This window comes from Amyelois transitella, chromosome Z, assembly GCF_032362555.1.
Source record: "Amyelois transitella isolate CPQ chromosome Z, ilAmyTran1.1, whole genome shotgun sequence".
Taxonomy (NCBI): domain Eukaryota; kingdom Metazoa; phylum Arthropoda; class Insecta; order Lepidoptera; family Pyralidae; genus Amyelois; species Amyelois transitella.
The window spans coordinates 11,602,508-11,624,952 of record NC_083535.1 but is presented as its reverse complement, the minus strand read 5'-3'; the positions used below and the strand labels follow the sequence as shown (position 1 = coordinate 11,624,952).

General features: G+C 35.8%; 1 protein-coding gene across 1 annotated transcript in view; it reads right to left on the bottom strand.

Annotated features, from left to right (window-relative positions):
* Positions 1-22,445, bottom strand: part of LOC106133812 (dipeptidase 1) — a 122,905-nt gene that overhangs the window by 85,215 nt on the left and 15,245 nt on the right. Inside the window, exons 2-3 of the mRNA XM_060953775.1 lie at positions 10,098-10,145; positions 392-533 (exon numbers count right to left, since the gene is read on the bottom strand). Coding sequence (XP_060809758.1) covers positions 392-533; positions 10,098-10,145 — 190 coding nt within the window. The remainder of the gene's footprint in view (positions 1-391; positions 534-10,097; positions 10,146-22,445) is intronic.

Genomic DNA, 22,445 nt, shown 5'->3' with positions numbered 1-22,445 from the left:
TGTATCGGCATTTCAGAATAGGACCGTTCAATTTTTTGCCCGTTAATAAAGAACTTCCACCAGCTTTGTGGTCGCCATTTCCTCCATGGTGGTAAGCAGGGCCAATGAGGCTTTCATCTCCAGGATCTGCTTGGAAATCTCTTATCACTCCTGGTCGTAAGAAGCGGCTTCCACCATCATTATGATGGTAAGCAGGACCGGCACAATTTTTACTGTTGATACGACAATACAATTAAAAGGCTTACCCTACAGTGAGTGGTACTTCCTCCTGGATCTGCTTAGCAATCTCTAATCTCTCCCGGTCGCAGGAAGCGGCCGCCACCACCGCCATGATGGTAAGCAGGACTACGGCCATTCTTACTGTGGATAAGAATACAATAACAAGGCTCACCCATCAGTGAGTGGTACTTCCTCCAGGATCTGCTTCGCAATCTCTAATCTCTCCCGGTCGTAGGAAGCGGCCGCCACCACCGCCATGATGGTAAGCAGGACGCACGCCACCGCCCTACGCTCGCAAGGCACCGTCATTCTAACTGTGGACAAGATTATACAATAGAGAACCATGTTTTTTTTAAAAATATATAATAATAGGTACATTTTTTTATATCTATTTACAACCACTGCTAAGAAAAAAATTTCATTTGCCTCGTTCTAGACATCCCTATCAATGAAAATATTAATTGAACGTACAAAAATAAAATTGTGCCCCTTTGTAGAATTTTGTAAGCAGAGATATCTTTCTAATATTCAAATAGTAACACTATTTGAATATCAATTCCATCATGAAGTCATACAACAGAACGTGACCTTCCAGTTTCTTCGAGATTTTGCGTGGTTGCTAGCCCATCCCCCAAAAGAGAAACCCCAAGTTTATAAGCCCATTCTTTTAATACAATATATAAATATATTTTAATAAAAATAAAAAAATACTGGCCTTAAACTTAATTTAGTTACTCCTATCTTTTGCTAGATTCTATTGTTATGTGGTCACCCTAAGAAAATTAATCATGATGTCTATTACCCGTGTGTGCCCGCGCCAGGCCCCTTAAGGCTTTATTAAGGATTCGAGTCGGGATTACCTGGTTTCCCAGATGACATTGTTATATCCATCTCTTTTCACACCGTAATGATATCCTATAGCTCGGTCTCGCTCACATTTGTGGCTGAAGGAAGGTTTATGTAAAATAATATTCGGATTGGTGTATTCTCTATGCCACTTTACTATTGCCCCGGTTATATAATGTTTTTAGGATAACTCATGTTATCATGTGATGATATGTCGTGACTTTAGACATAGGATTACTCCATTTCTTTCCCATGGATGTCATTAAAGGCGGCTAAGGGATAGGCTAATGTGACGTCGTGTCGCTATGGTCTACCGTGCACCCCTCTTCACGGGTCTTCACCTTAGGACTATCAGCATTCACCAAGTTAAGTAGCTCGCTATTCTCTAGCGGCTACTTGCTCTGACTTGGTCTTGTGTCTATAACTTAACCCACGACTTCTCTTAACTTAAACAAAACAAGACCAAATAAAGATTGTCTTTATACTATCAATGACGGCCTCTGTGACGTAATGGTATTTCGCTTGTCTGCGACACCGAAGGTCCCGGGTTTGAATCCCGGCCAGGACATGATGAGAAAAGAACTTTTTCTGATTGGCCTGGATATTGGATGTTTATCTATATAAGTATTTATTATAAAATATAGTATCGTTGAGTTAGTATTCCGTAACACAAGTCTCGAACTTACTTCGAGGCTTACTCAATCTGTGTAATTTGCCTCGTATATATTTATTTATTTATCAATTTTTCAAAAAGCCACAGTGTCACCCAACCTGGGCCAAATTGAAGCTAAATCCGTTTAACTGTTTTCTTTTTAATTTTACATACGTACATATCACATAAAGTAAAGTCCTTTATTATGCAATTTCCCTTTTAAAAATTTACTTATTTTAAGATAGGTGATACAAATTATTAATAATTAGCATTGTCTGCCTATTACTTCAGAAATTGTAATTGTTACAATAAAGAATAAATTAATAAAAACAAAAAGACCCAAAGGGAATACACCTACGGGACCTGTAGCACCGTGATGTTTTCATGGGCCATTATTGTGTGCTTCCGATGTTAATATAACCTTATTTTTAGCTACAATTTTTTTATTCATGAAAATAAGCACTCAAAACAAATTAAAACCATTTAAAATGACGGCGTCTAGAACATATAATAGAGATATGTGTGTTCGATGTATTACAGTTTATAATTTTTTTTAGATTGTTTTGAAGAATTATTTGTAAGTTAAAAATGAATACTAGATTGTACATGTATTATATATTTGCCAACATCATGTTTTTATGTCAAGCCAATCTCCCGAAATGACTCCAAAACGATGAGTTCAGTACAAACTGACTTAATTTTTTTTATTTATTAGTTGTATTAAGATAATAGTCACGTCTTAGAAAGAATCTCATTTTCGTTTCCTGCACTTTACAATAAAAAAACTCCGTGCCTTTATCATGGACGTAAATAGCGACTAAGGGATGGGCTAGCGATATTATCATAAAACCATGCCGCTGAACGTTCCCTGTAGGTGAACTATATGAATGAAACGAAGTTTTATATTTAAGGTTAAAAATTTAATGAAAGTAAAACTTTTACTCTTCTAGTGTATTTTTCTTGACATTTTTCTGATTCATCGGCTTTCCGTACTACGTGCTATAAGACTAGCTTTCTGCCACTTCAGTGAGCTGACGCGCTTGGCTGTGTCAGTGACTTTCGTTTTCAACAGACTTTATAATATAGTGTACTGTATACTACACGTATTACGTAAGGCGACTAGGGGATAGGCTTACTAACTTGGGATTCTTTGTTCTAGGCGATGGGCTAGCAACCTATTTGAATCTCAATTCTATCGTTAAGCCAAAAAGCTGAACGTGGCCATTTAGTCTTTTCAAGACTGTCGGCTCTGTCTAACCCGCAAGGAATATAGACGTGGCCATATGTATGTATAGTATATACTACACGTATTTCGTAGGCCTCGTATCTTTATTTGTAAGTTCCCAAATTTTTCTAAAACTACATGCACATACGTAAGTACCATCATGACTGTCTCCCGTTGGGGTAGGCAGAGACTATGAATTTCCACTTGCTAAGATTCTTACAGACCTCTCCACACTCATTACTATTTGACTATTAATACAGTTATAAAGTTATTTAAACAACTTTGAAAAAGGATTATGTTTAGTTTTCAATCAGTAAGAAAAATTGTACGTTCAATATTTTTTTCTAATAATACTTATTCTATTTAATTAGGGTTTTATGAATTGCACTGAGCTTGAGAAAATTTAATAAAAATATTATTAAATTTCCGTGTGGTTAGCGCCACTTTAAAAAAACCACTCCATATATTTCCTAAGGATGTCGTAAAAGGCGACTAAGAAATATACTTACAAACTTGGGATTCTTCTTGTAGATGATGTGCTAGCAACCTGTCACTATTTGAATCACAATCATTAAGCCATACAGTTGAACGTGGCCTTCCAGTTTTTCAAGACTGTTGGCTCTGTCTATCCCACAAGGGATATAGATGTGACAATATATATGTATCTATTAAGATTCGACAATAACAAAAGGTAGGCAATCAAACTCAACAAAAAGTAATAAATATGAAAATCTCAAATTCTTTCTCTTAACATTATTTCATTATAAAACAGAATTTCTATTACAAAAACATATTTCAGCAGTAAAAACAACATAACATTATAAGCTTAAGAAATATTAGCCTAAAATGGAATGATAAAATACGTATAAGTCTCATTTTCACGAGAGGTTCTAAAGGACTCTTCAAACCAGCGATTTTCAAAGCAAAATAATCTGTGACGAGACTTAAAAAGAAAATATTACCGAGACTTAAGTATTGTATTGTATGTGAATATGTATAAGAGTGAAAGAGAAGGAAGTATTATGTCGTCTCTACCACGCATATGTTTCCCGGCACCGATATAAAAAAAGAATAGGTCCACTCCATCTCTTTCCCATGGATGTCGTAAAAGGCGACTAAGTGATAGGCTTTTAAACTTGGAAATCTTTTAGGTGATAGGCTAGCAACCTGTCACTATTCGAATCTCAATTCTATCGTTAAGCTTAACAGCTGAACGTGGCCTTTCAGTCTTTCAAGACTGCCGGCTCTGTCTACCCCGCAAGGGCTATAGACGTGATAATATAAATTAATGAATGAACCATACATGCCGCTTTGACAGAATTTAGTCAGCAATTAATGATGATGATTAGAACACTTGTTTTTGGTTTTACAACTGGCCATGTGTCTATTGTTTATATTTATATTAAGTTTTGTTGTAAAACTTTTTTGTGTACCTAATAAATAAATAAATAGATGGAGAGTACCTACAGGAGTCAAAACGTGTCATTACTGACGCATTAGAGATAGAACTCTGATTACATTCGGTACAATGTCCCCTACATAAGAATAATTATCCATAGGATACCATCGATTACAGTAACTTTCTGTTCGTGTTTAAAGGAGAGGTATGTTCGTATAATTTGTTACGTTTGATGTGCGCACAATTTCCTAGACGTAACACGGTACCTTCGTAAATTACCTTCGAATAACATGTATTTGAATAAGATGTAGTTACAGGAATAGGTATATGTTAAGATGGTTTGGTCATGTGGAGAGGATGAGTGAAAGTAGATTGACTAAGCAGATATACAACGAGTGTTAAGGAAAAGGTCGGAGTGGGAAGACCAAGACGAACGTATCTTGATCAAATTAAGGACGTCTTGGTAAAGGGTCAGGTCAAGAGTACCCGAAACCGAAGCGAAGGAAGTATGCAGAGATCGTGGAAAGTGGAAAGATGTAGTCTCTGCCTACCCTTTCGGGAAAGTGGCGTAATTTTATGTTATGTTATGTTTTAACATGTATAACAAATTGAGGTGATGGTCTGAGGTGGAACGTTAAGGTGCTCGAGTAAACAGCGTGATACCCATGGAGATTCAAATCCTGTCTAAGATCAACTGTTTCTTTTCTGAATTATGTACTTTAGTTTGAGTACTAACCGTTGCTTTTAAGGCGAGAGAACGCATCGTGAGGTAACATAACACGCAACTAGATGTGTAACACATACATACATATGGTCACGTCTATATCCCTTGCGGGGTAGACAGAGCCAACAGTCTTGAGATTCAAATAGTGACAGGTTGCTAACCCATCGCCAAAAAAAGAATCTCAAGTTTGTAAGCCTATCCCTTAGTCGCCTTTTACGACATCCGTAGGAAAGAGATGGAGTGGTCCGATTCTTTTTTGTATAAGTGCCGGGAACCACACGGCATAATAGATGTGTAACCGCTTTACAATATGCGTTAGGTTCCTCAGCGATGGTTGCTGAGGTCAGACGGGAGTCGCTTCGTGTAAACCAGGACTTATCGTCAAAGGCCTAGGGCTCCTCTTCAGCGCGTAACTAAAGTTAGAAGGAAAAATAACAAGTATAACAAATTCACCTTTGAAAATACAACTTCATTTTGGATACCGAAAATTTGCTACGTAAAATTTTCTGCGAATCATTATCTTTGTAAAACGGTCGACGTTCAGAATTTCAGGATTATTATACTTATTTTCTATTTATACCAACATGTAAAAAGGCAAGTTTTCAATTAGACACATAGTTTCGTATGTTTCGTTGTTACTTGACCAACGATGAATCGGTTGGATGGATCTTTTTTACACACAAAATAAAAATTTTTCGTGTAAAATAAAATTTGAACAAACATAAAACATAGGAACAAAATAGCGAAGTTCCCGGTAAAGAATTATGATATATGCGAACGTATTAAATAACACGCAGATATTGTATTGTAAAATTTTTATTACACTTACAATATAGCGAAACGGAAAACATAAAAATAAAATTAAAAAGAAAAAAAAACAACATCAGTCCGCTCCACAATACAACCTTAAAACAGATTACAACCTATTACAAAGAATATTAAACCGAAGAATAAGAAAAAATAAAATATGGCATCCCCGCGGTGTCTTTCATGAAAATTAATCATTTAGGGCGTTCATCCTGGAGTGCTGCTTTATGAATCCAGTTGACAGATGTTACAGGGTGTTTCTTTTTACCATGAGTCGGGATGAGCTCGGTTGCCTTTGAAACTGGATCACGGAAGTCTTGGTTACGTACAATTTAACCTGACTGTATTACTAGGAACTTATTTAAAGAATACTGCGAAGACAAAGCTACAGTCTATTTTCCCTCGTTCCCTGTCAGAACGCTGTCGGGTAAAAAAAGTGAATAGTGAGTGATTATTTTATATTAATAAACGTAATATAAGTATAGGATTATAAACTTTTCGCCAAACCAGAAACCTTCAAACGTACGTAGTTTTCTGTGAAAAGATACCATGCTTATCTGGTGGCGAAAATAAAAAAACAATGTTTACCAGTCAATTCTATTTATCTCTTCACCAGTTGCATCCTCACCACTCTGTTTAAAATATCTGTTTTTGAGCACTTAAAATATAATAAAAACTAGAGGCCGCCCGCCACTTCGTGCGCGTGGAATCATTCCCGCGGGGACACTGGGATAAAAAGTAGCCTACCTATATGTTATTCTGGGTTTTCAGCTACCTACATACCAAATTTCATCGTAATCGGTTCAGTTGTTTTTGCGTGAAAGAGAAACAAACATCTATACTGATATCCTGACATACTCACAAACTTTCGCATTTATAATATTAGTAGGATGTTCTGATTTTTGAAATTTCGAATCCGTACTTTTGTTTATTTGTAATATCTTTATTGCATAGAAATTTACACAGTAATTAATTAATTATTAGTACATTTAATTTGTTCATTAAACGTGCATAGGTACTTTTAGTCCGTATGACTTAACCTCTTTATCACCGATGCTCTAACTAACACGGCCTTACATCGTCCCGCGTTTAATTAAATCAATTTATGTAAATTGAATCTTAGTGGGTAGACACCGAAGGGTGCCAAGTAAATCATCCTATAATTCCAAATGGAACGGACACTAACGAAATCCACTCATCATGGTGATCGCTTTTGTCCCGGTTATATCGCCTCTACTAGAGAGGAGACGGGGTATGCCTATAGTTAAGATACTGGATGCGTAAGTCAGGTTTTTAAACGGTTTTATTTAGCTCACCCCGTTTTTTTATTTATTATACGAAGCAACTCCCGTCTGACGTCCACATTCTTGGCATGGTAACCTAACCCCTATTGGATCATAAATAAATACGGGACAAATTACACAGATTGAGTTAGCCTCGAAGTAAGTTCGAGATTTGTATTACGAGATACTAACTCAACGATACTTTATTTTATAATAAATGCTTATATATGTAGATAAACATCCAAAACCCAGGCCAATAAGAAAAAGTTCTTTTCCCATCATGCCCTGGCCGGGATTCGAACCCGGGATTTCTGGTGTCACAGACAAGCGTACTACCGCTGCGCCACACAGGCCGTCAATCATTATCATGGTCACATATGCATTTGCCTGAATGTGCAGGTTTCCTCTCAATGATCTTTCTGTAAAACTATTTTTTTCCTGTCATCAATTAAGAAGTCAGGTGGCAGTCGCTACGTCGCTCGTCAATATAAATAATCTAATCTTCAAGTTCAAAGATCAGATCCCAAAGATTTACGTAACTCCAAACTAAGTTTCTTAATCCCAGCGCTAACTACTTAATCCAGTAAGGTCAAATAGAAAGAAGGTTTCTCCGTCTGGTTTTAACCGAGCATCAAATCCAGGACTCCTACCATCAGGGGACAGGAACGTTGCAATTGCGCCAGAAACGCTCGCAATGAAAGCACCATTTAGTTCGGTAGGTAGGTATGTAATATAAGTTAACGCAGAGTCGTTATGGCAAATATATTGTAGCTTGCGGCAGAAATAAACTAGAATATGAGTGTGTTTTAAAAGTTTCTAAAGAATAAACCTATTTATCTTTTCCACGACGTTAAAATTTTCATCATTTTTATTCTACCGAAACGGAGAAAAGTTTCCTGAACATGTAAAAATCAATACAGATAAGTATCAATAAAACTGAATAATAAGAAAAAAAAGGTTTATTTTAATTGATTTTTTATTTTTTCTTTATTGTAACAATAAGAATTGGTAAAGAACAATAGGCCGACTTAATGCTAATAGCATTAAGTAACAGTCTACCATTAGTTTAAGCTGAGAACCTTTGTGTGGGTGATAATAAATAATGTAAAATATTACATACTTACTATATTATAAACCTCAACTAAACATTTACATACCTATGTATTATTTGAGGCAATAACATACAGAAATTAATACTTTCTATTTTGGTAAATTTGATAAATCTTCTTTTTCGGTTGACACATCAACTCTACTAAAATATCGCTGTCCCGTTTAATGTCATAATAAAAAGCGATACAGCGAAAGTTTTTAAACTAGACACGCTGCTCTTTAATGACAATACAACCAGAACTAATGCTAGGACAAAGAATAACGCAACCTTTTACGCGAACTATAGTTTGTCACCTATGATCTCATATCATCGTATTTCCTTCAACATCAAAATCGAATATAGTTGAAAGTTAAAGATAACATTTGCGTGAACTTCCCCGACTCGTAGACTCAGTGAATATTTTACTGAAAGTTGAATTCGAAATGTAAATTTTATTTTGTCATATCTAAACTCGATAGCATTTGGAGATTTATGTTCATACAAATTTTCTGATTGTAACGAATAGAAATCGCGATATTTTCGGTACATTATTTTTTTTTTATGAATGGGACTGATGACTTTATCACGTCGACTGTTTATCGTTTACACAATTGTTTTGACGCCGATTGATTTCAATTTTATAGACTAAAGGATATTCGTTTTAACTTGGGATTCTTCTTTTAGGCGATGAGCTAGCAACCTGTCACTATTTGAATCTCAATACTATTATTGAGCCAAACAGCTGAACGTGGCCTTTCAGTTTTTTCAAGACAGTTGGCTCTGTCTACTCCGCAAGGGATATAGATATGATTATATGTATGTATGAATAAAGAAATGCCGATTTTACTTGTAAGTAAAGCGAGATAATACATTAAAACTAGAATGAAAACTGAGTTATCAAATAACTTGTAATCATTAGGGACATTTATAAAGATGCGTATGCTTTGCGTCTTTCGCTCTTACTGGGAGACTGAAAGACTAAAAAGCTTCGTTCAGTTAGCTGGCTGAATTATTTAATTAATATTCTTAAATATTCTTTTTGCCGTGTGGTTCCCGGCACCAATACAAAAAAGAATAGGATCACTCCATCTCTTTCCCGTGGATGTAGTAAAAGGCGACTAAAGGATATGCTTACAAACTTGGGCTTCTTTTTAAGGCGATGGGCTAGCAACCTGTCACTATTTGAATCTCAATTCTATCATTAAGCCAAATAACTGAACGTGGCCATTCAGTCTTTTCAAGACTGTTGGCTCTGTCTACCCCGCAAGGGACATAGACGTGATTATATGTATGTATGATTCAAAACTGGTAGGTTGCTTGCCTATCGCCTAAAGTTTCCTGTGATGGATTTTGGCAATTTTCGCGAAATTAAACCAGCGGGCACACTAAGCAAGAGAGCTTTAACTTTTCCTCTGATGTGATTATTGCTTTAGTTCGCCTCTTAAGTGACGTATCAAATAAAAAAAAATTTAACTAAAATTGAACTTAGCGAATTGAACTATGACTGAGTTTATCTAGAACACTTCTAGGTTCAATAAAGCCGTCTGGGTTTCGAATGTAAAAATACTTCCGTTGATCATTATGTCGGCTCTCGCTCCGTTAGACAAGCCTCTGCATAGGCTTTTTACGTTAAATGCCTTTGCGACTAAGGGATAGGCTTATAAACTTGGGGTTCTTCTTATAAGTGATGGGCTAGCAACCTGTCACTATTTGAATCTCAATTCTAACTAAAAGCCAAATAGCTGAACGTGGACTATCAGTCTTTTCAAGACTGCTGGCCCAGTCTACCCCGCAAGGGATATAGACGTGATTTTTATGGATGGATGGAAAGTACCTTTAACTTTTTACTTACCATTAAATATATTATTGAACATCCTGGAACGGATTCTAGGTGTTTGAACTGAAACAAAGTAAAACAGTTTTATTATAAAAAAAAAATCATTGAAACCGACTTCCGAAGGGTAAAAATAATTAAATATTATTTTAACACTAAAACTAACTTGACCTACTTAATAATAATTGCCATTAATTTGTGAGGCCAATGCCCGCTAAAATAGAAACAATACCGAAAAGAAAAAAAACAAAATTTGTTTTCTACAAAATTATCAGAATTACTTGACTAATTTTGATGACCAACTAAAAATTATATTGACTGATCGTAAATATATTTTAATTTTCATAAAAATCACACCAAGTTAAGTAATTTTTAAATATATATTATAAATGTAAATATTAAGTTCATAATTCAGAAAGTTTCGGCTTCTGAATACTGAATTAATCTTGTAGTAAGAAATAAGAAATAATATTGTTTTCAAAATTGGATACAATGTGTCACTTATTTACGTCACATGACTTATATCTACAACCGCTTCCAAAGCGCATATTATGTAGAAGAAACGGCGGAACAAACTACATTGCAGCATTTTTTAGTATACCTGTACCTTTCACCCTGGTTAATACTATAGTTCCCGTGGGATTTCCGAAAAGCCTGTGTTCTTTTGTAGATGGCGTTTAATTCGTTGTTTTTTGTACTTAAATGGTTCTACACCAACGCTAGCTAGGTACATACATACATCATATAATCACGTCTATATCCCTTGCGGGGTTGTTAGAGTCAACAGTCTTGAAAAGTCTGATAGGCCACATTGAGCTATTTAACTTAATGATAGAATTGTGATTCAAATAGTGACAGGTTGCTAGCCCGTCGCCTAAAACAAGAATCCCAAGTTTATTAAATTATATATTAGGTAATAGCTAGTAAGTCAATAACAATGAAATAACATAACCCAAGCTGTTATTTACGTCTCTTTTTATACCCTGCAACTGCTATTACATCAAAAGAATCGGACCTTTGTCAATTCCACCCCCGTAGCTTGAGGCGGGGGGTCAGTGACCTTGATAGGGGTGCGTACGTGCCCTGAATAAAATAGATGTCATATTGTTTCACATATAAATCGGGTAGAAATAATCGTGTTTGCGTATCGCTAAACGGAAGTTTGATTTGCAAAGGTTTTGTAATATTTAAGTAAACTTTTTGTCGTGGGTTCGCTCGTGCGCTTCGTTTATCGGAAATTCCACGAGAACAGCGCATTTTCCATAATTTATGTTTCTTCTCTCTCTTAACTATCAGAGTTAGAGAGAGAAGAAAATAGGATAGATAGAGAAAGACGAAATACATAAGTATGTATCTATCCTATTTTCACGAACTTTTATAAGTATAAAAGTTCGTGAATAAAACCCGCAATGTTTGAACCCGAGATACTTCGGATTGAAGACAACAATGCCGCTACTAAGCCATAGGGGAGTCAAATTAAATTGTCTTCATATCGCGAGATTTTCTTACGTTATATATCTTTATGTTGAGTGCCTTTTTTTACGATCAACGTTACCAAGGTTCGATGCTAGTCCCACAATGGAGACCTCTGGGACCTGCTCTGTTTTTACTTTCGTAAATATTTTATGGTAAAGAGAAAACATGGAGAGGAACATACATAAATATAATTACGTCTACACCCCTTGCGGTGTAGACACAGCTGACAGTTTGAAAATATCGAACGGCCGCGCTCAGCGTGATTACAAAAAAACAATTAATATTGAATCAAATCTTGTTGATTTTAATCAGCCAGGTGATTTGCCATTATTTGATTTCAGGACACAAAAATGTGGAATTTGATCATACACACACCTATACATATAGTCACATCCCTTGCAGGGTAGACAGAGCCAACAGTCCTGAAGAGACTGACAGGCCACGTTCAGCTGTTTGGCGATATGATGGAATTGAGATTCAAATATTGACAGGTTGCTATCCCATCGCATACAAGAAGAATATTAAGTTTATTCCCCTTTCAACACAAACTTATTGACTTTGAAATAATTACAACTATCTGTATTGTGTGGTTACAGTGTAAACATACGGATACCAGCTTTGATAAGTGATATCTAAATTATTATATCAGTTAACAGTTTACAAATGATACAGTGTTTCAATGATTTGGTTGGCTCTATAGTAATTAGAATAATACCAATAAGACATGATATATGTACGTATGTATAAAGAAAAGGTAATAGTTGTTTTTTTTTAATGAAATTCTTCAAATTTCTCTTGTTTTAAGTTTGTTAGTTTTAAATTGTGTTAGAATTTGTATTTATAAAACTACCTATTCAATTAAAAGTTGTTTCTCAATTTTTTTAAGTTACCTATATACGGTCTTGAAATATTAGAGCTGTTTATACCCGACCAAATCGGGAGCATGTCCCGTCAAACTAATTGTCATATATCCATCCATATAATCACGTCTGTTTCCCTTGCGGGGTAGGCAGAGCCAGCAGTCTTGAAAGCCTGACGGGCCACGTTCAAAAATCTGTATATCAGATTGGGATGAAAACCGACTATAATTTATAGCTATTTATCAATTTTATAGGCAACGGTTATTTTATAGGAATATTAGAAATGTGAAAGTTTGTAAGAATGTTGAGATGTTACTCGCTTCGTTTTACGCAAAAACAACTAAACCGATTTGGATACTACTTTGTAGAAATACTGGATATACTAAGAGTAATTATTATATGACAATAAAACAAAGTATTGTGATGTACTTGCGAGTGAAGCAGTAGACAGAAGCTAGTATCATAATAACTTATTTATTAGTACTTTAGCTTAGTTTCATATTTCGCCCGTTAAGACTGTACAGGCACACACTTAGCCTATTACATCATTAAGAATGTATACCTTACACCCTTGAGATTAAAGACGAATATTCCTTATCCTGTTTATTCCTGGGGGATCAAAATTAATGGCTTCCAGGACGTCTTGACAAACAACTAATTGCGAGGGAGAGGAAAGGAAATAGGAAATGAGGACGTTGGTTCGAATCTTCGGGTTATATTTTCTCTTGATAAGTGCTCAACTTGTGTCGTTTATACGACGTGAAAAAAGAGACTGTATTGTTGTCAAAGTGTTGGTGAATAAATAGCTTCTCTCATGTCGTTGTAAGTCTAAAAAGGAATTACTAAGATTAGCCAACATTACATTTTTAACGGGGTGACAGTTTCAAATAGTCTGTGAGGTTAAAAATAATAAATGTATACGGGACAAATTACACAGATTGAGTTAGCCTCGCAGTAAGTTCGAGACTTGTGTTATGAGATACTAACTCAACGATATATTTAATGAAAAAGAATTATAAAGATAAACATCCAAGACCTATGCCAATCAGAAAAAGTTCTTATTTCATCATGCCCTGACCGGGATTCGAACCTGGGACCTCCGGTGTCACAGACAAGCGTACTACCGCTGCGCCACAGAGGCCGTTCATTTAGCTGTATGGCTTAATGACAGTATTAAGTTTCAAACAGTGTTCGCAAGCCTATCGCCTAAAAAAATCTCAATTTCTGTCACTGCGCGCACTATAAATCTTTAAGATAATGAACGAAACTCAGAAAAGAGTCCAATGACTCTATGGTACATAACCACGGTAAGCATTTGGACATATATTTCTTCATTAATTGTGTACTTTTCCTGAACCCAGGTTGCAAAACCTTGGTTATTGGCGCAATTTATACCAGGCACGGCATGGCACAGTAAAGTTTTCAAATGTACGACGCACGGACACTTTCAAAGAACACCGTTTGCTGAGATAAGGCGGAAAAGTCGAACAAATAAAACACTTTAAATGTATAAGGACAAATCACACAAATTGCTTGCTTGACTTTAAAGTAAATTTTGAGTGCTATTTATATTTCAAAACAAACTGTTGCCCGCGATCTCGTTCATCGAAAATCTTACTCAGTATGCTCAGGTCGCTAAAGAAGCTGGAGCCTTATATCATACTGGTAATTGCTTCATGTTAGACAGACAATTTTGTCATTTCTTTTTCACTACATAATATAAAACAAAGTTGCTATTTTAGTCTGTTTGTCTGTATGCTTAAATCTTTAAAATTACGCAACGGATTTTGATGCGGTTTTTTTAACAGGTAGATTGATTCAAGAGGAAGGGTTTTATGTATAATTTTTTCCGAATTTTGCACCCGTGCGAAGCCGGGGCGGGTCGCTAGTATATTATAAAATACACCGACAATGCCAGTAAACAAGTAAGTACTGACGATAGGGTTTAGAGCCATGGTTTTCGCTCTAGTTCCTAATAAAGATACCTTTATTACAAATCCAAATATATTGGATATATTATCTTTATATATATAACTTAGTATATTTCTACGTATACTGTATTTACGTGACTTCCAGAAAAAAGCACGAACTTCTTCGCGAGTGATTACCGATCAGTAATGTAATTTTATGCGCGGGCGACCAAAATGTTAAGGCGGAATATTTTAAGCCGATAAATGAAGGTAGTACCTAAGTGGAATTATGTAGTAACTGTCTATCCCTTAGGGAAAGAAGCGTGATTATATATGTAAGTAAAAAGAGAAAACCTAATGCCGTGTGGTTTCTTCTAAAATAAAGGACCATTCCATCTTTTTCCCATGGATGCCGTAAAAGGCGACTAACGGATAGGCTAATAAACTTGGGATTATTTTTGTAGGCGATGGGTTAGCAACTTGGCTTTGTCTACACCGCAAGGTATAAAAACGTGACAACATAAATGTAAAAATATAGTGTGTACCAATAGTGACAGCTGCTTCTATTCCCGCGCGGATTGTAAAATCCAATGGAGGAAAAAGTTTGCAAAAATATACATACTTGGAATTCTTATTTTAGTCTACGGGCACAAATTTGATCGCCTAAAAGAATTAGTCTTCCATTATATGTATGTACCTATATAAATTTCGATTTCATCTTCATACGATCAAGTTAAACCTGATCTTTGAGCTACCCCGTAAACTATATTAATAACTTATTATGTGATTCTTATTTAATTTTATAAATATCTTCATAATTTTTAACTTTTAATTTGCAAATACAAATACCTTGTAATTGATATTATCACAGAGAAAATGTTTGTATATTTGTTTGTTACGAATAAACTCAAAAACTACTGGACCGTCTTTAAACAGTCGTTTAGCTAAATACTCTAGCAGCAAGTAGTAGTAGTAAGGAAAGCTAGCTACTTAACTTAGTCAGCGCTGGAGTAGACCAAAGGAGAAGGTCTGTGCGTGAGCTTATAATGGGTCCCTAGTCGTTGAAGTTGTTGAAGGGCGTCGGGAAACCACGGCGGCAGAACGACCAGTATTTATAAATTTGAGAATTTGGCAAAGGGTCAGGTCTAGAGTACCCGAAAACGCCAAACTTGCATGAAGAGAGTTATGAATGTGGATGAAGCGAAAGAAGTATGCAGAGAACGTGGCAAGTGTGAAAGTTGTAGTCTCTGCCTCTCTGGAAAAATGCGTGATTTTATGTATGTTTTCTATGTTGAGAACTCCCCATTTTTGAGGTGGAAGCTGAAGGCTGCAACATAATGCACACCACAAGTTGCGAACTCAAGGAAACTTTAAGGAAGTTGCACGAAATATGAGCATGCAGCTTTTGCTAATAAATAGGCTCTGTTTCACATTTAAGTTACTTCAGCAAATTTGTTCCGTAACATTGTTGCCGGAATTTCGCCTAAGACTTTGTACCTCAAAGTTTGTACGAGTAATTGCAATTGAAAATTATAATGGCCTAGGTGTTTTTCAATGAGACGTTTACAGAGACATAGGTTCAAATCCCACCATATACCATTATTTTACATACATATGGTGACGTCTATATCCCTTGCGGAGTAGACAGAGCCAACAGTCTTGAAAAGAAGGAATGGCCACGTTCAGCTATTTGGCTTAATGATAGAATTGAGATTCAAATAGTGACAGGTTGCTAACCCGTCGCCTAAAAAAGAATCCCAAGTTTGTAAGCCCATCCCTTAGTCGCCTTTTACGACATCTATGGGAAAGAGATGGAGTGGTCCTATTTTTTTTTTGTATTGGTACCGGGAACCACACGGCACCATTATTTTCTTTATTAATTATTACTCTTTTCTTATAATGGTTCTATATCAAAGTGCTCAAAACCTCACGTGAGCGTTTAATATCTGTATTACGAGTACTATTTATAAACAGACAAATCCACAAAGAGAATTAGGAATGCAATGTAAATTTCGGTAGGTAAGTCTTTTATGCAAAATCAAATAATAGGTACCCAGTTGTTTTTATTTAGTATGTTTGTCTGTTTGTGTTGTAACGCAGGTGGTGCTACGGATATATTTGTAAATTGAAAAATGACAATCCGATTATTTCTAAACTAGTTGAGCGCCGCGACTTCGTCCGCGTTGATTAGTTTTGTGGGCATCATTGAAGCTTTCAAGGATGAATTATTATCCCCGGTCTTTTTTTACATTTTCCATTATTTACGTATACGGGCTAGTCAGTGCTAACAGTCTCGTAAGGACTGAAAGGCCACGTTCAGCTGTAATAAGGTTAAAAGATACAAATAGTGACAGGTTACCCACTTATCGTGTAAAAGAAGAATCAGAAGTTTAAGCCTATTCCTAAGTCTGGTGCGCTCTTATTCTTAAGTGCTGGGAACCGCATGACACCTAAACCTATTCATATGTTACTTTTATTATAACAACGGCTAGCTACGATATGCAATACTACTTTACAAATACTCGTAATAATTATCAATTCACAGTACAGGATTTAACGCATACAATTTCAATAGGCTAAAAGCATCAGTTAGCTGACCACATGACATTTGAAGTGCGGTCACAAAATCAATACTATTACAAATTTATTATTTGGCCACATGCCGAACGTATACGGCCACAGACTATAGGAAGCATGTAATATATACCATATATAAAATATTATAAAGCTGAAGAGTTTGTTTGAACGCGCTAATCTCAGGAACTACTGGTGCGAATTGATAAATTATTTTTGATTTGAATAGAACATTTATCGATGAAGGCTTTAGGCTATATTACATTACGCTGCAACTATTAGGAGCTAAGAAATAACGGAAAATAAGAAAAAAAACGGGGATAATTATTGAGGGCTTCAATGATGCCCAAAATAACTGTTCCACGCGGACGGAGTCGCGGGCATAGCTAGTATATTTGAAGAGATATGCTATTATTCCGGATGCACAATTTCAAATACCTATGAGTTTTTCCTAAGCTTTTTGCAGCACATATATAGATAGATATATTTGATTAATACCCAACGCTGACGGTGAGGGAAAACATCGTGAGTAAACCTATACAATAAGCATCAATAACAGTTAGTTTTTTTATTAATTATAAACTAAACTTGTTTGTCAATTTACCTTTAAATGTACTTATACTGCATCTTGCACGCAACGACATACCTACATTTGTATATTCAAAGCCTAGATTCTAAGTTCTCATGTAAGTGAATATTTTTCTTATGAGAATAAAGATTTCTTTAACCCGAAGTAGTTGCGGAGCTCAGGCAAAAGTCATTTTACCAAGTATTCCCGACCTTTCTCCTGTTCGTGGTCACAGGAATACCCCGGGCTTTTCTCCAGAATAGTGCGGAGGCGACCGGAATGCAAATCCGTTGAATCGAATCTTATGAAATTTTGAAAGCAGGTGGTCACATCAAAATTGAATTCAAAAGAAGAAATATGTTGGTAAATCGCTGAAATTGCAACACCATTTTTCTCGACAGTCACAATAATTTCGCAAGAACGGTGGTCGAAATTTATAAATGCCGAGTTTCTCAGTTTTACTAAATAACTTTTACGAAATTAATAAAAGCAAGCCTCTCTAATGAATTAAAAACTGCCATGCAACTAACAAAAGCATAAAAACTGTGTACGTTGGAGTTTTAACTGATATTACAATAATGCCGATGCCGTGTGGTTCCCGGCACCAATAGAAAAAAGAATAGAACCACTCCATTTTTTCCCATGGATGTCGTAAAAGGCGACAAAGGGATGGGCTAATAAACTTGGGATTCTTCTTATAGGCGTTGGGCTAGCAACCTATCACTATTTGAATCTCAATTCTATGTTAAAGCCAAATAGCTGAACGTGGCCTATCAGTCTTATCAAGACTGTTGGTTCTGTCTACCTCGTAAGGGATATAGACGTGATTATATGATTTTATATGAATTACAATAATCTTTTCCACATTAACACACCACTTTGTCGTGATAGGTTAAAAATATGCGCGAGTAATGGGATCGATAGATAAACCGCTTTACAAGCAATCTCTTGGCGCTCTACCAAATCCGCTTGAAAGGGTCTAGAATGAATCCACGACTAATGCCAACTTTGCTTAAGAACATAAATCCTATGTTAAACAGTTTCTAATAATACATACGTATATACCGTCATGCCCGTCTCCCATTGGGGTAGGCAGACACTATGGATTCCCACTTGCTACGATCTTAACAGACCTATCGCGAATCCTTTGATAAACTTTACAAAAATCAAACGACTTTACAGCTTCTCATATAAATTAAGCCAAATCGCGATAACGGAACCTTTTCATGTCAACCTCTGTCTTGTTACTGTGTAAATTTCTAGGCAATAAAGATATTACAAACAAACAAACGAGGTGTGGAAATAACATCATCTAATTTGTTACTCAATTCACATCTCACATCGTCTCCACTCCTCTCCGCTTTAGTGGAAATCTGGCCTTAACCCGGTTGAAATTGGCCGAGGTGGGATTTGAACCAGTGCCTTTATAATGTGAATCAGATTTTTTTTTAATCGGAAGCCTTATCGATGTCAAAATGTACAATAGTGTTTTTTTATTCATTCTTTATCGTAACTATTACAATTTGTAAAGTACAATAGGCGGACATAATGCTAATAACATTATCTATCAATCCATTGGATTAAATAGAAAACCTTTGTGTGGGTGATAATAAATAATGAATAATAAACATACCTATGTACCTACTATACTAAAGATATACATATTTGCAGCAGATACATACAAAGATTATTTTACATGACTGAATCAGAAGCAACTGAACTTCGTGCGAGTTAAATAAAAGTATATATCTAAGTAAAAAATAAATATAAGTAAAAAGATGCTCAATCAACAGATGGAATGATGAATTACAGATAGATGCGGGAATAGAAGAAAAGAAACATAACAAACCTTTCATATGACGACTCTCTTGGTTACTATAAAATCCTCTCGCTTCAGAACCGCAGGACCCAATTCGACATAGCACTTTTGCATAAAATAATTAATAGCCTTATTGACTCCCCTACACTACTATCAAAAATTAACTTCCTAACCAAAGCTCGACTTCCGCTTCGCTCCTCTCGCAAACTTAACATTTTAGTACCACCTCAGTTTCGCGGGAATTATACTCGAAATAACTTTTTTCATCGCTGCATTGTAAATTATAACAAATTTTTCTCAGACATAGACATATTTTCCTGTTCTCTGTTGTCCACTAAAAACAAAGTGTGTACAAAATTTATCTTGAAACAGATTTCTTAATATTGTTTTCGGTTTTATTTTTTATTTTTATATTCTTTACGATTTTTGTGTAATGCTAATTGTATGCATGCATCCCGTTACATACTTTTAATTTAAATAACACAAAGTTTACACGCGTAGTTTTAAGTTATTATAATTCATATAATATTTACTTAATCGGCACTGTTTGGTCTATAATACTGTATACTGTTCTATAAGATATTTTATTTTGTACTTATGACTGTTTGTGCCAAAATAAATGAAAAAAAAAAAAAAAAAAAAAAAAGAAATAAATATATACAGAACAAATTACACAGATTGAGTTAGCCTCGAAGCCCTGGCCGGGATTCGAACCCGGGACCACCGGTGTGACAGACAAGCATAGGTACTGCCGCTGCGCCACAGAGGCCGTCAAATAGAATAGAATAGCAAGGTTTTTCCTTGTTGTTTATTTCGTAAATTGTTGATAACCCGAAAAATCTCGTAGAACGTTACATAAGGGACATACTTGCTGGGAGAATGACAGAATACCGGCTAAAATTGTTTGTATCACATTTTCGCTGTATATTTCCTTGCGTCACGTGGTACGGTTTTTGTTAATATTTTAATAGTTCTCACGTCATATCATTATATTTTAATTCTCCACTAGATTTTACCCGTAGCTGGGTCCGTGCAAATTTAACGCCACCTACGAAAGAGTACACATTTTTTGGAATTCCCACGGAATTCATAATTTTTACCGTGACGAATTACTACGTCATTTAGATGTAGCAAATGTTGAATAAAGAGTCTCGAGAAAGATTCAGACTCTTAATTATCTTTTATAAAAAATTAAAAAGATTAGTTCAGTAGATAACGCGTAAGGAGACATCAAACAAATAAAATTAAGAAATAAGCAGAGACTACATCCTTTCATACACCATGATCCTTAAATACTTGTTTTGCTTCCTCCAATAACATCTTTTCATGCAAGCTATCAACATTTAGCAAAACTCAATACAAAATTTGTTTAACGCTCCCATAATAATCGAAATATGATGATTACTATAAAATTCTTTCAATAATTTCTATTAAGTAAACAGAACGCAACCATTTAGGTAAAAGATTAACGGTAGAATATATTTTTTACAATTTTCTCATTACGAAACCATTCAGTAACGTTTACCTTATAAAAAAATATGTAGTATAAATATTCCGAAAGCCCCGCCGTGGCCGGAGATGCAATACAATGGCGTAATTTCGCTTACAAATGTCACAAAAAGAAATAAAATTCCCATTAACCGGATCGCGCTGGCTAAATCCGGTTGTAAGCGGTTAGCACAAGATTTTTTGATGTAAATCTTTCATTTCCTACCGCAGAACACGGAGTTCTTACCCTTTGAATTCGCTGACATGACACCATCCTTTTCATTTCAAACTACTGACTAAAAGGAGGTATTGTGTTCAGGATTCGTTTAATATACATCAGTATGTTTCAATGGTGCCCTCTGGGGCCGTTCAAGCAGTCCGATAAATTTTTATGTGACATAAAGGTGAGTTTAATCGACACTCAAGAATAAGAATCATCTGAACGTGAATGCCATAAGTTTCTTCCTATCTCCTTCTTCCCCCTGGCTTTTAGGCCGGGTTGCATCCTCACCACTCTGGAAAGGAGCCCGGGGTATGCCTTTGACCTTGTAACCTGGATTAGGTGAGTCAGGTTTTTACACGAAGCGACTACCATCTGACTTCCGCAACATTTGCAGGTAAACCTAACCCGTATTGGATCGATCATGATTACGCATCCAATTTCCTGAATGTGAACATTTCCTCACGATGTTTTCCCTCACCATAAGAGCATCGGTTAGTATTCGAACTAATGTTTCACTCTATCTCCTATTTTAACTTAAATAAAAAGCTTAACGCACGCTTTGGAAGAGGCACTTAACTCTTTTATTAATTTACTCGACGTCATCCAATGTTGTGGTACCATAATAGTAATATGTATGTGTATAATGTCCACACAAGAAGGGACATTTTCGAGAAAAAAGGCGTGATTGTGTTTATGTCTGTGTCTATTTACAGCGACGTAACTGGTGAACTCGGCCATTGTCTTAACTAGCTGTCCGAAGCAGGGTGCGGACAATGGCGTCTCAAACTATGTAGTGCCTAGTCATGAAAATATCTCCCATCTTTGATTGTTCTTGGTTACTACTTTTAGCAGTAGTGCTTCGTAACACATACTCCATTTTTAGATATAATTTTTATATGTATCCCAATATTCTGGATCTCAACAAATATTATAAAGTTTTTTTTTCCACTCTACGGGTTATCTACTGAATTGATCTTCTTGAAATATCACATGTATATATAATTTAGAGGCTGGAGAAGGGCCTTTCTTCTTTAGTTTTGAGTCCACATCAAATCCAAAGCAAATCATCTCTGACGACGCAAATATACGGCACCAAAACCCCTATGACATTAATTTCTACGGACAGGATTCCCAATAGTAACAAAATTCGAAGACCTTGTTAAGCTGATGGAATTAGAATCCAGAGACAGTGATTAATCGCAAACAAAAAAGTTTAATATAAAATAAGCCATTCACTCAATCGACTCTTACGATCTGCGGAGGAGAAACAGCTGGCGCGCACTATGTTTTTTCTATTACTGCAACGGAAGTACAAAATAAAGCGTTATACACACTAGTTTGTTTGACAACCTAATAACATAACCGTTTTAGGATGAACGCGTAAAAATACCGTGCTCAATATATGTGTGTTTTCATCCCGGCTGGATTTGTAAAAGGGGATTATGTCG